At 41.7% G+C, this 18,890-nt stretch overlaps 1 protein-coding gene across 1 annotated transcript; it reads right to left on the reverse strand.

Moving 5' to 3' along the window:
• Positions 1-5,713: 5,713 nt before the first annotated feature.
• Positions 5,714-12,988, reverse strand: IFIT1B (interferon induced protein with tetratricopeptide repeats 1B). The gene is made up of 2 exons (XM_003255199.2): positions 12,806-12,988; positions 5,714-7,600 (listed from the first exon to the last, which is right to left on the reverse strand). The coding sequence occupies exons 1-2, from the start codon at positions 12,808-12,810 to the stop codon at positions 6,181-6,183; spliced, it is 1,425 nt and encodes a 474-aa protein (XP_003255247.1). The 5' UTR covers positions 12,811-12,988; the 3' UTR covers positions 5,714-6,180.
• Positions 12,989-18,890: the final 5,902 nt, after the last annotated feature.

Raw genomic sequence — 18,890 nt, forward strand, 5'->3', positions numbered from 1 at the left:
ATTAGAAAACATCTCCTTTTGGGGAGCAAGATGTCTTTGGAATTCTTATGGGAAAAAATGGGTTTTCAATTTGCCAATGCACTAGATAGCATGCAGAGATATGAACAAAAAGTTTGTCTTGCCATTGCTGTGAATTGTCAGCAGTCTTGGTTCTATGGGGCTCTGGCCCAGGCTGATTAGGTATTCAGAATCTTGCTTAGTGTCTCTTTGGGATAAACAAACCCATGAGGGACACAGGATAGAACAGCATTAAGGAAAGAAAAGTCAATCGTGTGCGCGCGCGTGTGTGTGTGTTTACAGATAAAAAAGAAAATGGGAACCAGAGAGAATCAAACATTTAGAAAATGAAATTTCAGCACTAGGTTGTGAGTTCATTCCCAGGAGTCTAGGCTGGCTCTGCAAGGGACTGACCAGTTATGATAAACTGCTTCACCTCTATGAATCTCAATTTCCTCAGCTGATAAGTCATTTGGAATAGGTTGGCAGATCTCAACCCTCACTGCACATTAGAATCAGCCAGGTAAATCTCAAAAATAATGCTAACTACGCCCATTCCAGAACAATTGAACATATCCTTAGGTACAGGCCCTTGGCTCAGTATTAAAAAGAAATCTTCAGCCTGGGCACAGTGTCTTACGCCTGTAATCCCAGCATTTTGGGAGTCCAAGACGGGCAGATCACCTGAGGTTGGGAGTTCGAGGCCAGCCTGACTAACATGGAGAAACCCCGTCTCTACTAAAAATACATAATTAGCCTGGCATGGTGACACACGCCTGTAATCCCAGCTACTTGGGAGGCTGAGGCAGGAGAATCGCTTGAACCCGGGAGGTGGAGGTTGTGGTGAGCCGAGATCGTGCCATTTCATTGCACTCCAGCCTGGGCAACAAGAGCAAAACTCCATCTCAAAAAAAAAAAAAAAAGAAAGAAAGAAATCTTCAGGTGATTTTTAGACCTGTGCCCTGCGCCGGGAACCAGGGCCTCAATTATCCCTAATGTCTATTGTATGTCTGAAATTCTCTAACTGAGAGATATGGGACTCAATCCCTGGACCCACTTCCTGTTCTGTGAGGCCCAGATTCAGTATTTTACTACTCAATGCCTTGTTTCCTCACCTACACAATGGGTAATGAATTCCTCAGTCTCCTCTTCATTCACAGGATGATATGGAAAAAGAATGTTATTCTGAGTGTATTTTTTAAAAATTATAATATGGACAAATGCTAAGCCATTTCTGCTGAAGGGTCCCAAATATCCAATCACAACTTATTAAGGAATGGGCTCCACAGAAGTTTCCCCTATCTTTTCCAAGGTCATCTCTTGTAGTCTAAAATCTCTTATTAGCTTGCTAATGGCCAGGTAGAATAGGATCTAGTGACCTGGTTACCTAATGAAAAGCTGATTTCTTATGAGAAACAAATTCAGCCCCTAGGTGGTACTACTTCCTTGGGCTTCTCTGTCTCCTCAGCAGTCCTTTCCATCAGTTTGTACTGCAGAACTTGCTACTGTACTTGTTTTTTGGTAATCATAGTTAAATGAAGGCATTGTAGTGACATGAAAGACACACAAGATGCTTTCATGCTAGAATCATAAAAACCAAAGGCTTAACTGAAGCGATCAATCCGTTTCCATTTTCCTGCATCTTTGATTTTCCTTAAATTTTTCACTTAATCATAAAAGTCAGGTTTCTAGATATTTCTCTTTTTAATTTATAATTTGACATTTAACAATTGGAATATCTCTGCTAATTACATGTTATATACTCTTTCAAATGTATTCAATCACAAAGATATTTTTAGCTATATCCTATTTTCTGAGGAATGTAATTCTCAGTGTTCTGACCATTGTATGAAAACTATTTTCTTGGTTTCTGAGATTTTTCCTAAACTACTTCCAGTCGCATCCATGGAGAGAGGACTTGGACACCAGAAATTCTTCATTGTAAATGATTTGATGACTTACATATCTTCTCATGAAACTTCAAGAGACCTCTCAGCCCATGATACCACTCAGCCCACCTTGACCCACAGTTTGGTTTACTGCAACCTATTCAAGTACTACTAGAATTTTTATCAGCTCATTTTTTTTTTTTTTTTTTTTTTACATTTCAGGCATATTTTGAAACAACTATAGACACAAATTTCAGAAAAGATCCTGTGTACTTTTCATCTAAATTCCCCAAATAGTGACATCTTACATAACTGTAGTACAATATTAAAACCAGGAAAATGACATGGATACTGTGTATATATTTTGAAGATAAAATATGACATGAATCTTACAAACTCAGGTACACTGGATTTTTTTACTTAACATAAAAAATCTTACATATGTATTTTTCCTCCCAAACTAAACATTCCTTTTCTAAGTGATACCAACTTAATTATTCATGTGATCTATTATATAATACACCAACAACCATCTCTCAATAACAAAATTAACAAAATACCTCCAGAATGGTGCTAAGTAGAGTTTAAGAATTTTTTTCGGCCAGGCGCGGTGACTCACACCTGTAATCCCAGCACTGTGGGAGGCCAAGATGGGCGGATCACCTGAGGTCAGGGGTTCGAGACCAGGCTGGCCAACATGGCAAAACCCTGTCTCTACTAAAAATACAAAAATTGGCTTGGTGTGGTGGCACCCACCTGTAATCCCAGCTACTCAGGAGGCGGAGGCAGGTTCAATCACTTGAACCCAGGAGGCGGAGATTGCAACGAGCTGAGGTCACGCCACTGCACTCTAGCCTGGGTGACAGAGCGAGACGCTGTCTCAAAAAAAAAAAAAAAGATTTTTTTTCCGTGTTAGTTTTGTCTATAAGCTATATCCTATTAAAAATGTAGAGTCAAATTACAGTGCATTTAAAAATCACTTGGAATCCTTCCTTCCTATGTGATTTTATCCACCATTCCCTACATATTTTGGATCATTTGTCTCAGTTTGCTGTACTTTTTAGATACTGCTATTTGCCCTTTTTATCCAAACGTTTTATTATTATACATGGTCAATCAGAGAGAAAAGTTGAGAGTATTTTACAATGAACATTTGTATAACTAGATTCTACAGTTAACATTTTACTATATTTACCTTATTACATATCTATTCATCCACTCATTTATCTATCCACCCATCCATATATTTTATATTTTCTTTTGCATAAAAGGGCCTTCAGTACAATTAATTGATAAAACATTTAGCATACATATGCAGATTGCTTTTCTAAATATAAATTTGGTTTTATAATTAGGCAAAATATTGACAAGGTTGCAAAAACAAACAGAGAAGTCTGGTTCCTATTGCTGTCCCTTTCCTTTTTCCTCTCTTTCTTATTGGTAACCATTACAAAATTTCATTTATCCATCCACTGTTTTCATTTTAATACAAGCAGGTAGATATAAGTTTTATATACCCTCCAGTTTTTTCTCTCTTCTTCACTGGCCCATATTGCATGTAGAAGCCACTGATAAAAGCAGCACTTTAGATGATATTCAGCCAACGAATCCATAATTGTTCATTGATTCCCTCTTACGTTCCCAGGGCATGGTGAATTGATGTTGTTAAAAATATATATATATATATATATATATATATTTTTTTTTTTTTTGAGACGGAGTCTTGCTCTGTCACCCAGACTGGAGTACAGTGGCGCGATCTCGGCTCACTGCAAGCTCCGCCTCCTGGGTTCACGCCATTGTCCTGCCTCAGCCTCCTGAGTAGCTGGGACTACAGGCGCCTGCCACCACGCCCGGCTAATTTTTTGTATTTTTAGTAGAGGCGGGGTTTCACTGTGTTAGCCAGGATAGTCTTGATCTCCTGACCCCGTGATCCGCCTGCCTCAGCCTCCCAAAGTGCTGGGATTACAGGCGTGAGTCACTGTGCCCAGCCTAAAATAGTTTTAAGACTTACTTGGTGCTCATCCAAACACATACACACAACACACACAAACACACACACACTCTCTCACACACACACACTCATATACCCACACACTCGTAAACTCTATTAAGTAGATTCAGTTGCAAAAGGTTTTGGTTCCAGTACCTGGAGTGGTGGGAAGGTTTCAATATTAATTAATGAGTGAATTTGATTCAATAAAACCTAATTTCCTGACAACTTACTAACTAGCTGAGTAATTTTATTTCATTTGTGATGAATTCAGCCAAGAGGACTGTAAATCTCTTGTTACTTCTTTTTGCCAAGAGTAACCAGTAGCTAAGGAGCAAATAGCTGTCAGTTTACTAACAATTACAGAACTGAACCAAACCAAAAGCTTAGAGCTGTCCAGTTAGAAAAACATTGTCTCTGTGTTTTCTAATTAGTAGAGATATGTCCTTAGATGTCTCATTTAGTTTAATTCCATGAGTGGAGGCAAATCTCCCCTACAAGAAGCTCTGTGGCAGTTACAAGTAAGGAATTCAGGGGCCAGGTGAGCCTGAATCACACCTTGTTTACAGGGAAAAGTTAATAGTAGTTTCCTCTGGTTAAATTGAATAAGTATGTTCTTTGTTTAGCATCAACAAAGTTGAAAAAGGTGTTACTCCTGTGCTTTCCAGGTATCATCTAAATGACTCCACTCCCCTGCCTCCCCACTCTCCCAAGTTTCCATGATTGGTCAATCCCCACTCTCAAGGATCCAAGTAACATAAGTCAATCTTAAAATTCCATGGCCTGTAGTAGTAAATGCCTCCCTAGTTTTTTTTTTAAATTCTTGGTAGGAAGTGGTACATGGTGGCATGCACTTATGGTTTTGGCTACTCAGGTGGCCGAGGAGGGAAGATCTCTTGAGGCCAGGAGTTTAAGGCTACAGCGTGCTATGACTGTGCTTACAAATAGCCACTGAACTCCAGCCTGAGCGACATCACAAGACCTTGCCTCTAATAAATAAATAAAAACTATAAAAATTCTTGGTCAGGTTTCTATTCCCATCACTTCCTCTGCTTCAGGCCTCCTAATGCTGTGTAAGTTGGTTCTGCATTTTTCTATTTGAAACCAAACACAAAATACACATGTTTTTGAATATCACCAATAAAATACACTCCAAGAATTTGTGATCTTAGCAAAGCTCTTAGGTGTGATCTTAGATGTGTGATTTTAGGTGTGATCTCAGGTGTAAATAAATGTCCAGCAATGTGTTTGGGTCGCGTAGATCCCTTGTGCGATTGCCAGCAACTGGACACATGTAAACAAAAATTTGAATTTATTATAAGGTTATAGGCTTGGCTCATTGACCAGCAGGTCCTGGCTACAGTAGGGCCTTGGGAAATAGAACTCCAGCTAGAATGCTGTAGAACTCCTGAAATTCCCTCCTTTCTAACTCTTGTCTTTGCTCATTTATTTTACTCTTAGGTTTTGTTGCAGGTCAGTGCCCCTGGCCACATGGAATAGAAACCTTCCCTGTTTAGGTCTCCTTTGTTTGGGAGACTGAGGATGAAAACTGCTAATTCCAAAGGCAAAATTTTAAGGAAAATGATTCTTATTGTCCCAGCAGATGTAGGTGCCTAAAACAGCATTAATAAGCCTTGGTCAATGAATGCAGGGATGTGTTGTGGAAGAATAGATGCTCCCGCTGCAGACACGTGGATTGAAGAGGAAAAAACGAGGGGGGTGGCCAGGCAATAGAGTATGTGTTATACTAAAGTATTTTGTATTTCATCAGGTTATTGAAGGCAGCAATTGGGAAAGACTGTTGTCTCAATCTCAAATAATGGAATTCAGAAACTATGATTAAGTGTAGAGTTTATTTGAGCACAAAGGTTGAGGGTAACCACTCAGGAAACACAGACACCTAATGATTGGAGTCAGCATTCCAAAGTGGGGAAGTTAAGGTTTCACTTACATAGGCAGTAAACAGGGTTGCAGCATTTTCCATATAAGGTCAGTACATACATTGTAGCAATTTGATCAGTTACTACTTGCTACATTCCAAGAAAGATTGCTTTACCATTCCATCAGGAGGGATGATACTTTCAGGGGGTCTTATGTCTGGTGCCACAAGGCCTTTCCTGATCATTTACAGGAAAAAGCAGAAGTTGCAGTTGCATGCTACATAACTCAGGCCACACAGCCACATTCCTCTCAAGGCTCAAAATAAGGTAAAGTTTCGACAGCTTTAAGTTTGCATTATTTAATTTCATCGTTGTTCTATTTAGTTGTAAGACCATTAAATGGGTAATGGTGACCTCTATGTTAAAACATAGGGTTCAGGTCAGCAGCCAGCCTCAGAGCCCTCTCATAGCACAGCAAGGCCTCACTTACTTCTCCTTTCAATTTGTGGATGAGCCCAAGGAGGCTGACACTTTCCACAACCCGTACATTCTGGTGAACACATCTTTTAGCCAATTTCTCTAAAGCATTGAGAAGTTTTTCCCTGGAATGGGACATTTTTTCTATTTTCAAACCTTTTAAATAATGGGTAATTGCTTTATCTTCAGATTTCCCATGATGCTCTTGGAAACAGCCATAGCGGTAATGAATCTCTTGCTTTAGCTGATCTTCAAAGATCTTCATGCGTAATGCTTTCTGAAAATGTTCCTCAGCCTTTCTGTGATGGCCTATTTCTGCATACATTTCAGCCAGGTCAACGTAGGCCATCTCAAATGTTGGCCTTAACATTATAGTCTTTTCAAATTTGCATATAGCCAGTTGAACCAATCTGTCCACAGTTTCCCTATCTTGCCCTCTAGGCTGCCAGTTTGTAGCTTTCTTGATTTGGATCATTTGTGCCCTGTAGCAAAGCCCCATTTGGTAATGCAGGAAGGCAGAAGTGGGTGTTGTCTCCAAGGCCATTTTTAAGAGCTCAAGAGCTTTGTCCACAGACCCTTTTCTTCGATAAAACTTGGCTGCATATCGAAAGACATAGGTCTGTGAAGATATACTGGTCAGAGCTTCTTCAATATACTTTTCTCCTTCAGCTTCCTGTCCTTCATCCTGAAGCTTCAGGGCAAGGAGAACCCTAATATATACATCATCTGGATTTAGCCTGACAGCTCGTTTTAGGACGTGCAGAGAAAATGCCTCATTCCTCCCTGATGCTGTGTTAAAGTTATCCAGGCGATAGACAGTGATTGCGTACCCAGTATTGAATTCAGGGTTTTCAGGGTTCCCTTCCAGAGCCTTTTCAAAGCAGGTCTTGGCCCGTTCATAATTCTTTCCTCCACACTTCACCAAGGCCCATCCTTCCTCACAGTCCATCTCTGGACACTCCATTCTATAGCGGGAAGGATTTGCAAACTTCTTGCAAGTATTCTCCACCTTGTCCAGGTAAGTCTGGGCTTCTGCCAATCTGCCCATGTGGTAATACACCCAGGCAAAGTTGCCCCAGGTCACCAGACTTCTCATATCTGCTGGATTGGCATGTTCTTTCTGGATTAAGTCTTCAGCCTTTTTCAAGCTCACCAGGGCTTCCTCATTCTGGCCCTTCAGGTGTTTCACATAGGCTAGTAGGTTGTGTATTCCCACATTGTATTTGGTATCCAGGAACTGAATCTCTTCCCAGATCCTGTTTTCTAAATCAGGAATTTCAGGGGCTTCAATTAGCAACTTCCATGTAAAGTGACATCTCAGCTGAATCAGGCTGTCTTCAGTAAGCTTTCCATCAGATTCTTCACTGTAAAAATAGGCACCAATTAATTACATTTTTAGAAAGTATGCAGTCCACTGAAAATGAAGCCAGCACTTCAAATAGTCAAATATTCTCTATCCTAATATCCCTGCCTCCATTATCTGGTGCCTTTCTGGGTTCTACGGTCATGTCATTAGGAAAGAGAACAGGTTGACATAAAAACCATAGGGAAATGCTAATCATCTCGTAGTGCCAACAGATAGGTTACATGAAATCTAAAAGTCAACTCAAAAGAGGTTAATTCTGCTAACATCAAAATAATCTCAGCACCACCCTCAATACTGCAAAAGCTGTCTTCTTTCTGCTTCCTCCTGACTTTGCAGTGCATGACTAATGCTGTCAGAAGAAATGTGGAGAGAGGGTTCACAGAAAGGTGGGTTCCTTACTCATCTTTTTCATGTTCTCAACACGTAAATACATTTTGGTTTTTTCTCCTCCCATGAAGGGTTCTGAGTAAAATATGAGAGCCAAATATGGTTTCAAATGCTGGACTTCATGAACGCTCAAGCCAGGTTGGAGAATGTGGTAGGGTTTCCTATCTCCTTTGCCTGTGTGAACTTACTTAACCAATCCTAAATAGACTGGTTCCAAATGGGTGGAGCCACCTCACAATGGCAGCCTTACTGATGGGGACAGAAGGAGAGGCATGAATGAACATTACATAGGTAAGATGTGTCTCTTTGAAGAAGTGGCAAGTCCCACTTTTGTAAGTCAGTGTTCCTGACGTCAGGTAACCCTGGAGCCTAGTGGAGGACAGGCTATCAAAATCTCAACAATTATAGTAATCTCTGAGCCACCCATGAGGAGGAGAGAATAATATGAAATCAGTGGGACCAGAAGGGTTTTTTCCCCAATAGTTCACGCTCCTCTGAAGTGGAACTGAAGTCCTAGTCTCCCTATAAGAACATGAAGGAAGAAAAAGAAATTTTGTCCTTAATAGTTGAAAAAGTGGTCCTCACGTCCTATGTAAGTATATTTGCCTCTGTGTTCTCAACTAATTACCTTACAGTCTATACTTGACATGTTTTCTGTCCATTAGGCCCAAGGAATGATCCCAGAGAGGACCATTGTGAAATTTTCTTTTAGTCTCTATGTGGCAATGTATAGCAACAACAATTTTTATATAAATCCCGACTCAATATAACCATAATATAATATAATATAACCATAATCTAATCACAAAAAACGGACTGTGAAACATTCTTTTTTTGAAAATAAAGGGAAAGAAAAAGTTCACGGCCAGGTGTGGTGGCTCACACCTGTAATCCTAGCATTTTGGGAGGCCGAGGTAGGCAGATTGCCTGAGCTCAGGAGTTCAAAACTAGCCTGGGCAACATGGTGAAACCCCGTCTCTACTAAAAATACAAAAAAATTAGCCAGCCTCATGGCACACACTTGTAGTCCCAGCTACTCTGGAGGCTGAGACACAAGAATTGCTTGAATCTGGAAAGCGGAGGTTGCAGTGAGCTGAGATCATGCCACTGCACTCCAGGCTGGGCAACAGAGCCAGACTGTCTTAAAAAAATAATAATAATAAAGAAAAGAAAGGAAAGGAAAGAAAGGAAGAAAGGAAAGGATTCACAAGATAATGAATAGCACCACAAAGTCAGGCAGAGGATCCTCAGGCTTATGACTGCTGCTTCGAGCACAGCTGGCAGCTCAATACAGCCCTCACTTTTCCCTCAGAGTCTCTATCTAAAAAACTCCCTACTATGCTTAGAACTTCCTTGAGTGCATTCCGGCCCACAATCCCAAGCCATCTTCTCCATCCTTGAGTCTGTGGAATATGAGAGTCCTGGCACTCTCTGTTCTTGTTTTAGGATAGGACTGTGTAGTTGACTGCTGAGATGAGGAGTTCCAGAAATCTTCCTTCCAGTGTGGCCCAGGAAGATTACCCAATGAAACCTGTGTGTGGGACATATGCTGGGTGAGGTAGGGTCAGGAGTAAGTAAAATCAATATTGTGCTTAAGAATGCTCACTGAAAATAGTCACCACCCCTAAAGAAGGTGGAATCAGGAAGAGTTTTTGACCCAAATCCTCCACTCGTGCCCAGTGTAGCCTGTGCTATGATGAGAACAGACACTACCCAGGGAAAATAATCCACACAGACTTCCATTACTCTAGAGCTGCTGGAATATTTGAAGATAAGCTCTTCCAAGCTTTCTAAATATGTACCCAATCTCAGCATCTCAGCTGCTGGCCCACCCAGCACATTTGTGAGCAGTAGAAAGAGATCAGTCTTCCGCTGAGTGATCTAATCACGGCCATGCGTTGATAGGTGGAAAAAAGTATACTAGATTTTGGATTTCACTGAGATTGTAGAATTTCAAGTGCACAACTTACACAACCTTACAAGGCTGCCCTGCCAAGTTCCAGAAGAGAATTATTGCTCTTTCTTATAGGTGGTTGTTCATCAACATGTGTCTTCTTGACTTGGGCCCTGGGAAGACTACGGAGTAGAATATCACCCTAGAGGTGTCCTCACTCTCTAAAATAGAAATGCTGAGAGCCTAAAGTCCTCCTTTTACCTGGTGAGCATACAGAAAGTGCTGTTATTAGTAGTATACATATTATCATCAAATTAGGCCCCAGTGTGGTGGCTAATGCCTGTAATCCCAACACTTTGAGAGTCCAAGGCAGGTGAATTGCTTGAGCCCAGGAGTTCATGACCAGCATGGGCAACATAGCGAAACCAATGTCTCTCAAAAAAATTCAAAAATTAGCCGGGCCTGGCGATGCACACCAGTAGTCCCAGAGACTTGGGCTGAGGTGGGAGGATCACCTGAGCCCAGGGAGGTGGAGGCTGCAGTGAGCTGTGATCATGCCACTGCACTCCAGACTGGGTGACAGAGGGAGGCCCTGTCTGAAAAAAAAAAAAAAAAAAAAAAAAAAAAGATGAGTTTGTGCATGTATGTAGTGACCTAATCCCTGTATACATATGGCAGACAGGGACTTGTCACCATATTTTGTCTGGCATTTCCCTGGATCTTGTCCACTTAAGCTGTCTTGATCAATAAGCATGAATGGAAGGAGGAGCTCAATCTGCTCCTCTGTCCCTGAACCAGTGGGATCAGGAGTATTTTGATGTGGGCATTATTCAGTCTGGGATAGTCCAGATTCCCCTTGGGCCACCTCAGGTCAGTGGCTTCTAGAAACATACGCACAGGCCATTGCAAAACCTCTCACGTAGACTAGCTACCAAGGCAGTGGGGAATGAAAGGCTTGCTATCTGTCAACTCCACAGATGCAGACACAACTAACACGTTTTTCTTTCTTTTTTTTTTTTTTTTTGAGACGGAGTCTCACTCTGTTGCCCAGGCTGGAGTGCAGTGGCGCAATCTTGACTCACTTCAAGCTCCGCCTCCCAGGTTCACGCCATTCTCCTGCCTCAGCCTCCTGAGTAGCTGGGAATACAGGCACCCGCCACCACGCCCGGCTAATTTTTTGTGTTTTTTAGTAGAGGCGGGGTTTCACCTTGTTAGTCAGGATGGTCTTGATCTCCTGACCTCGTGATCCGCCCGCCTTGGCCTCCCAAAGTGCTGGGATTACAAGCGTGAGCCACCGTGCCCAGCCACAACTAACATCTTATGACCAGGAGCTCATTATATTAAAAAGAGAAACTTGGGTACTCTTGTGGTGAATTTTTTTGCAATCCTTCACTTATAATTTCTTCTCAAGACAGGTCTACATGTTTGCTAGAAAGGGATCTCAAAAGAGCAGCCCCTTTTTCTGTAAGTTCTTCCTCTCCCACTGACTGCAACATCAGATGGGAGAACTCTAGCAGGTCAGAATACTTTTGAGTGAAAGCATTTTCCGCAGGTCACCAGTTCTAACTACACCAGGAAAAAAAGAAATATATATTTTGTGGAACAAACATATCACAACGCCTACAAAATTTCTTATTTTCTAACATCTAGTATAGTAGTTTTTCAAATTTTAGCAAGCAACATGATCACCTGGAAAACTTACAACACAGAGATTGATGGGCGCCACCCTAGAGTTTCTGAGTCAGCAGGTTTAGGGTAGGGCCTGAGAATTTGCATTTCTGCTACCTTCCCAGGTGATGCTGATGCTACTAGTCAGGGGACCACACTTCGAGAACAGTTAATTCAGTGAAAAGCAAATTTCATAGTAATCACAATTTCATAGTTTCACAGTAATCACAAAATTTGACTTGGTATCAAAAACAAACAAACAACAGAAAAACGGCCATCTCTGAAAGTAGCTTCTTTTTCCCACCTGAATTTAACCAAATCATCAAATAAAAGAAAAATAGCTGCTTCTTCTCACCTGGATGCCTGAAAGAGTATTTTGTATATTAAAAGGATCTCAATGCTCTTGCCCTGACTGGTCCCCATGCCGGTCTCCTCTCTAGGCTCAGGCCTCTGTTCCCTGGTGAACAGTCTTTAAGTGTTGCCTGGGTAATTGTCCCTCTATTAGAAAGTGCTACAGAAATGACATCTTTGGAAATAAGATTGCTTTCTCGTTTATTTCCTTAAGAGCATTGCTGCTTTTATTAAGCCAGCAACCCTTACTAAGCGAGCTCTGTAACAGGAGTTAGGAAACTTGCCTCTACATATATTCTCATCTTGCCCCTCTGGATCTACTTTCCTACATTCTTCACCATGCTCTGTGCTTGGAAGCTGACTCTATGGACTTTATTAACTCCAAAACTCTTTTATTTTTTACTTTCTTCTGGGGTTGGCCCACTGGGGAGCACCAGCCAGATATTACATTGCAGGAGGAGGTGAAGGTCGTGGAATTAATTCCTAAGCTCTCACTGTGCTCTGCTTGAGGTTGTCAGTGATTTTTTCACCAAAGGCCTCTTGAGAAGCCCCTCCCCTACAGCTATAGCTTAGAGTCTCCTTGGGTCTGGTTCTCTCCTGTTGCTCCTGTAGGCCCAGGGTTATCACGTTACCACTGTTGTAAACCAACACGCCTCTTCCCGCTGCCCTGCAACCAACAAGCACCATTTCCTGTTTATTTCCCTAAACTTTGCCCATATCGTCTTAAATAGCCCCCTTATTAAACTCTTCTCAGTTATCTTGTTGAGAGTGACTATCAGGGTCAGAACCACCAGTGGGACAACTCCCTTAGGAGAAGGCCTGTCAAAAAACTGGCCCTTAAGGGAAGTTTTAGAATTTCAAAGTGTGCAGAAATAAGGTCAGTGAAGCAGAGAAAGCCTTTACCTCATGGTGCTATGAAGATAGCAGGTGCTCTGTAGTGCTTTGGTTCAGGCTTGGAGGCTCCTTCAAGGTTCGTCCACAGAGTTCTGGGGCTTCTCAGATAAGCACGGTGCTTATATATGGGAGGTATATCCAGGCAGTTTTTTACACCCTTGATGCCCAGTGAATTGGCAGGGTGAAAATGACACAGAGAAATAGGGCTGTCTCTGCTTTGATTACAAATACATGCTGAGTTTTGGCAGCTAAGAGGATGGATGTGTGAGAAGCAGTTTTGACATGCAAATTCCCTTGCTGGGGTCAATGTGGTGTAGGAGATAGAGGATAACTGGACTTTATGATGACATTCAGTGTTGTGGGAAAACCAGTGGCAGACAGGAATGTATATTTTTGTGAATCATGTCAGACTCTGTTGTCAAACTTGTTACTATCACATGTATCCAGCCAGGTGGTTCCAGGGACGTCTACAATGGAAGCTCCTTAGACCAGAGTCAGTGGTTTGTGCCTAAAAGAATACTGTAGAAAGTCATTGTCAATCTGTGGAAGAATGAGGTTGCAGATGGTTAGGTCTTCTTCTGTGGGGCTGTGTTAGGCAAAACAACTCCTCAATGTTGAGATATTGGTCTGTAAGAAGGGTCCCATACTGGTTACATCCTCCAGCAACATTTGCATTACTGCCAACCCTGGCTATAGTGGAGCCTACTCAAGCATATTGACTGTTTTGATGATCTTTACTGTTCACCATCAGTGGTTCAAACAACAATGTTTGAGCTGGTCAGTAGAGAAACATATGCAATATAGTCAGAGAATGTGATGGGGTCATGGGGGTTAAAAATCTAAATCCAAATTCACATAGTTCTTCTGAGTTGTCCTTATGTTTCTTCTGTTTCTACTATTTTGAAGGTTATCTGTTACAAAGCAACAACCATCAGAGAGTCAATCAAACAATGTTCACCTGTTTAATGAAAAATGTATATGATACCAAGGCTGATGTAATTGCCCACACAATTAGCAAGGAAAAAGGAAAATTTGGAAAGCTGCTATTCTGAATTCCTCTTGTGAATTGTTACAATGTCATCCTGTAAATTTCTGGATCTTGGTTTTGTAGGGGTAGTGCACCAAGATAAGCAAAAGGGCAAAGACTGAGAGCGATTTCCCTTTGAGTGAGCATTTCAAGGTAGGGTTATTAACTTCATTACAGTCTTCTCATAATTACCAAATGAAACTGTAGCCTGGCTGTGCTGTTTCTTCTTTGTCCTGGGCCTGTAACTAGACTATATTTCCCAGGCTCCCATGTGGTAAGGTGTGGTCATGGGCATGGGATGGGAGGCTGTCAGGAAGCGGAAATGATTCTATAATTGGGTATCTTAAATTGTGTCTGGAAAAAGAGAAGACTAGACCAAGGAGACAGATGTAATTTGAAAGGAAGCAGCAGTCACTCGTATTGGCCAGTTTAAGGGGCTGCTTGATTATTTTTGAATCCATTTGGAAAATATTCACATTTTTGTCTGCACTCAGACCTGATTACAGAGTGGCCTTGTATTTTGTCTTGACCCATCATGGTCACAGGTGTTAATGATGTTAATAATGTTCTGTGAAATTGTTTACATGCTACAGAACACCAGACTAGCTCTCAGATGTCTGGGGCAGCTCTTCTCTTTCTTTTCAGGGAACTTCTGTGTTACTGCTCCCATTAATGCTCCTGATCTTTCTAAAGCCAAAAATTATATAGACAAGAAGGACTACCCAGAAAAGGAGCGTCAAATAAGATTTTATGCATTCACAGTTGAAATGAGAGCAGATATCTTAGGAAAAGAATACGCTTAAGAAAGAGTACAGTATATAATCTCTCTCTCTATGTGAATTAAAAACCCATCTCCACGTCTATTCAAGGAAGGATTTAGGCAACTTGAGATAGACCACATCTCCCCATTCTCATGAGACAAGTTCCTAGAAGAATGTGCTGGACCTCTTGACTTTTTTTTTTTTTTTTTAAGATAGAGTCTCACTGTATCACCCAGGCTGTAATACAGTGGCACTATCTCTGCTCACTGCAACCTCCACCTCCCAGGTTCAAGCGATTCTCCTGCCTCAGCCTCCAGAGTAGCTGGCACTACAGGTGTGCACCACCACACCCAGCTAATTTTTTGTATTTTTAGTAGAGACCGGGTTTCACCATGTTGGCCATCCTGGTTTTGAACTCCTGACCTCAGGTGATGCATCTGTATTGGCCTCCCAAAGTGCTGGGATTACAGGTGTGAGCCACTGCACCTGGCCCGTCTTGACATCTTACAAGCACAGGATATCATTTAGATCCATGTATTCTTCCATAAACCCACCAAATCTCAACATTACTTAAGTAATGAGAATCCCCATTTTATTCCTTGAGTATACTCTAATAATAAAAGTAGGCAGAAAAATTCTCTAAGCATAATGACAGCACAGAAATGGAGGTTAGAACCATTCAGGGGAATGAGGGAAAGGAAACTAGGCCCATGTAGCCCTGCTGTGGAAGACCAAGTTTGCTGAAAGGGAAGAATGATTGTTAGTCAAACATTGTTTCATCTAGGGTTGAGCAAACCTAGGCCATTAGAAAAAACCTTCTACACCTGTCAGGTGACCTGATGTAGGGGGTTCCTCGCAGATATTTGCCATCTTGTTAATTTTGGGGCTGTGTGCTCTGAGTACAAGACAATAGCGCCCCATCATAGAACAACCATTATTCTATATTTGGGGCCAATGGGATGTTTTCTTCTGAGGTTTCCTTTCTTGCTCTGCAGCTTGGGCATAATGAGAAATATTAAAACCCTTTACCTTTACTTGTCTTTGTGCACACAAGATGATGTTGCTCAGTAGTGAAGGCCACCTGGAATCAGACCACCTGGGGTCATTAATGGACTTTGCTGTTTACTGGACGTGTGATCTTGGGATAGCTAGTTCACATTTCTAAGCCACATTTACTTACCCATGGAATCAGAATAGCACTAGGACTTTCGTCATGGGGTTATGTTGAGATGAAGTGGGATATTGCATGGAAAGCATGTCTTATTTAACAGCATTCAGTAATTGTGAGTGTTGCTTTCACAGTGTGGGACAAGTCCCCTTATCTGTGCAGTCTGTGCTGACCATTAGCTGGAGCCCTTCCCCGACTACAATTTTTCCCAGTGGGCACTGAGGGAGAGGTGTCTCATGTCATATCTGACTGTGTAGCTGCTGAGATAGGGGTGTCCTGTTCTGAGCTTCAGGCCAGGGCAATCTAGATATTCCCATCTCAGGCTCAGGTCAGGGAGCCCTGGCCATATCTACACATAGAGCCCAGCAGTACCTCTTGGGCAGCAGGCATTCAACCCCTCCCTAGTGAGGATGGACCTGTGTAGGGGGAGAAGAGATTTTGGAATGGGACTCATTTCCTCTCAGCTCTCTCTCCAGTTCTGTATCAGATGGGAAGCTTCTGGGAGGCCAATTGTGTTTTCAGATACAAATGTCTTCTGTAAGGCACTAGCCCTGACTCAACTCTAAAAGGGATAGAAACATAAGCAAATACTGAAATGAACATTAGGAGAGCTGCTTACACTGAGAGTAGTATGACTTTGGAATTTTCATGCATTAAATTATTGCTTAGTAGCAGTGTGTCAGATAAACAGAGTGAGTGTTTGTCATGTGGTCACTGAATTTGGCAGCAGTCCTGGTTCTGTGAGGCTCTGGCTCAACTGATTAGTATTCAGGATCTGGCCCAGTGTGTCCTTGGATAAATACAGCCATGAACCACACAGGACAGAGCAGCAATAAGGAAACAGCCAACACATTGTGTAAGAGAGAGAGAGAGCGTGAGTGAGAGAGAGAGAGTGTGTGTTTGTGTGTGTGTGTGTCTACAAATAGGAAAAAAACAATGGAAACTAGAGAGGGAAACTCATTTCTAATGGGCAGGATGCCTACTTGTAGAAATGAAACTTAAGCATTGGAGAAATGAAACTTAACCACTATCAACATTCTAGAACCAGCTCTGTGTTCGGCTAACTAGCAGAGAGAACATGATTTCACTTAAACTCTGAGTTTCCTCATCAGGTATAGAAAAAGGTTGGCATTGAACCGTGGTTTACAACCTTGGGCTGCAAACTATAAAATTCCTTGGAAATCTTTTAAAAATGCAGATGCCTGAGCCAATCTCCAGCCCAATCAATCAGAATCTCTGGAAGTGAAGCCCAGGCATGAGTATTATCAGCAAGTTTTCTGAAAAAAGTAATCCCAAAGTGATTTTTTTGTGCATGGTTTAAAACCACTAGACTAGATTTTTGCTACTCAGGATATGGTCTGTTACAGTGGCATCATCATCTACTAAAAGCCTAGAAATTCAGAATATCAGGCCCCTCCACAGATCTCCTGAATGAGAACTTGCCTTTTAACATGCCCAGATGATTTGTTGGTACTTTGAAGTTTCACAGATACTTTTCCAAATGATCCCTGGATCCCTTTCAGGTCCAAATGCTTTGGATCAGGGACTCATTCCTAATAAATACCTATCTGTCTATGAGGTGCTGAGTCTAGAACTTTATTTTTCTATGCTTTGGTTTCCCCTTTTGCACCTTAATAATCCATGCAATACCAGAAAGGATGTAGGTCAAAGTGCATTGACCTCTACAGAGAGTGTTTGATGTTTGCTTTTGAGAATACTCATATTTGCAAACTTGCACCAATCATGTCCACAGAGAAAATACTCAGCTACTAGGAACTTCTCTGCTCTGAAAATCCTGGTAATCTTCATACCACCTCAGGGATCTTGATGGCTATCTTTGGGCTACTCTGATTTGCTTTTCTGGCTGACTCCCATGTGTTCCAGTTTTAACTGAATTTCTGTGCTTTCATTGTTTTACATGTCAAACATTCATTCACCTGGAATTGTCTATATACATTGTAGGAAACATTTACATCACTGAACTAGACTCAAGATATTTCATAGATCCTATAATGTCTATTGGAAAAGTCCTCAGGTTCCTGGAAAACAAGTTGTTTTTAGACTGTCTGAAGTATCTTGGGACTTGAAAAGTCCATGTTTATAAAGGAAATGAGAAGAGGTGAAGACGCTTTCTAGATGCAATTGAAATTTAGGATTATAAATTGAGCTGAAAAAACAAGTTCTAACAGTTGTGCCCTTCCCGTGGTTCTGGGAAACCCAAAGAGGTTTAAGGAACCTGTGATCCAAACATTGTTAGCATGGCCAAGGCAGACTTCATTGCTCTAAGCTCCTTGTCCATTTCTAAAATCAGCAAGCTATGAATTATCATTAGGTACAGGCCAGGTACTCTGCTGGGACACATAGGGCATGTTTCCTCTTCTCAAGTGACCTGTCATGTAGCAGGAGACAGATTGATAAGCACTTAATTTGCTTTTAATAAAAACAGTACACATTGGTTGCTTTGAAATAACAGAGAATTGGATGTTTATCTCTTCCTGAGGTTCATGAAAAACTTCCTTGGTTAACTTTTGGTCTTTAACCTGAAGTGTTTGGCAAAATCATAATCCCGTTGTCTCCTCCACTGGAAGAATACTCCCAAGACTGTCTAGTCTGTGAGCAAGTCTGACCCCAAAGGGTCCCCGTGGCTACTCTTGCAGTGTGCAACGATGCTGGCTGCACACACTAGGGGAAAGGCTTTGGACTAGGACCATAAACCTGGTCTTGTATCTCAAGTCATGGTAATCCTGCAAAAGCAGATAAGAAGGAATGTGCAACGGTGAAACTGCCAGCTGACTACCAAATTAGTACACTGGAGACGGGAAGTTTTATGTGATAGGGGCCTCTCTGAGGGGCTTCCTCGTGCCCTCTACCCTCAAGTAGATCCCATATTTGTGTTGTTCCCTTCTTTGTGTCCATATGTACTCAGTGTTTAGCTCCCACTGGTGAGTGAGAACATGCAGTATCTTGTTTTCTGTTCCTGTGTTAGTTCGCCTAGGATAATGGCCTCAAGCTCCATCCATGTTGCTGCAAAGGACATGATCTTGTTCTTTGGCTGCGTAGTATTCATGCAACCAAAATTTAGAATCTTAAATTAGATAGGCTAAAAAGAACATAGATCAACACCCATGTTATTCTTAT

The sequence above is a fragment of the Nomascus leucogenys genome, chromosome 3 (assembly GCF_006542625.1).
Source record: "Nomascus leucogenys isolate Asia chromosome 3, Asia_NLE_v1, whole genome shotgun sequence".
NCBI lineage: Eukaryota > Metazoa > Chordata > Mammalia > Primates > Hylobatidae > Nomascus > Nomascus leucogenys.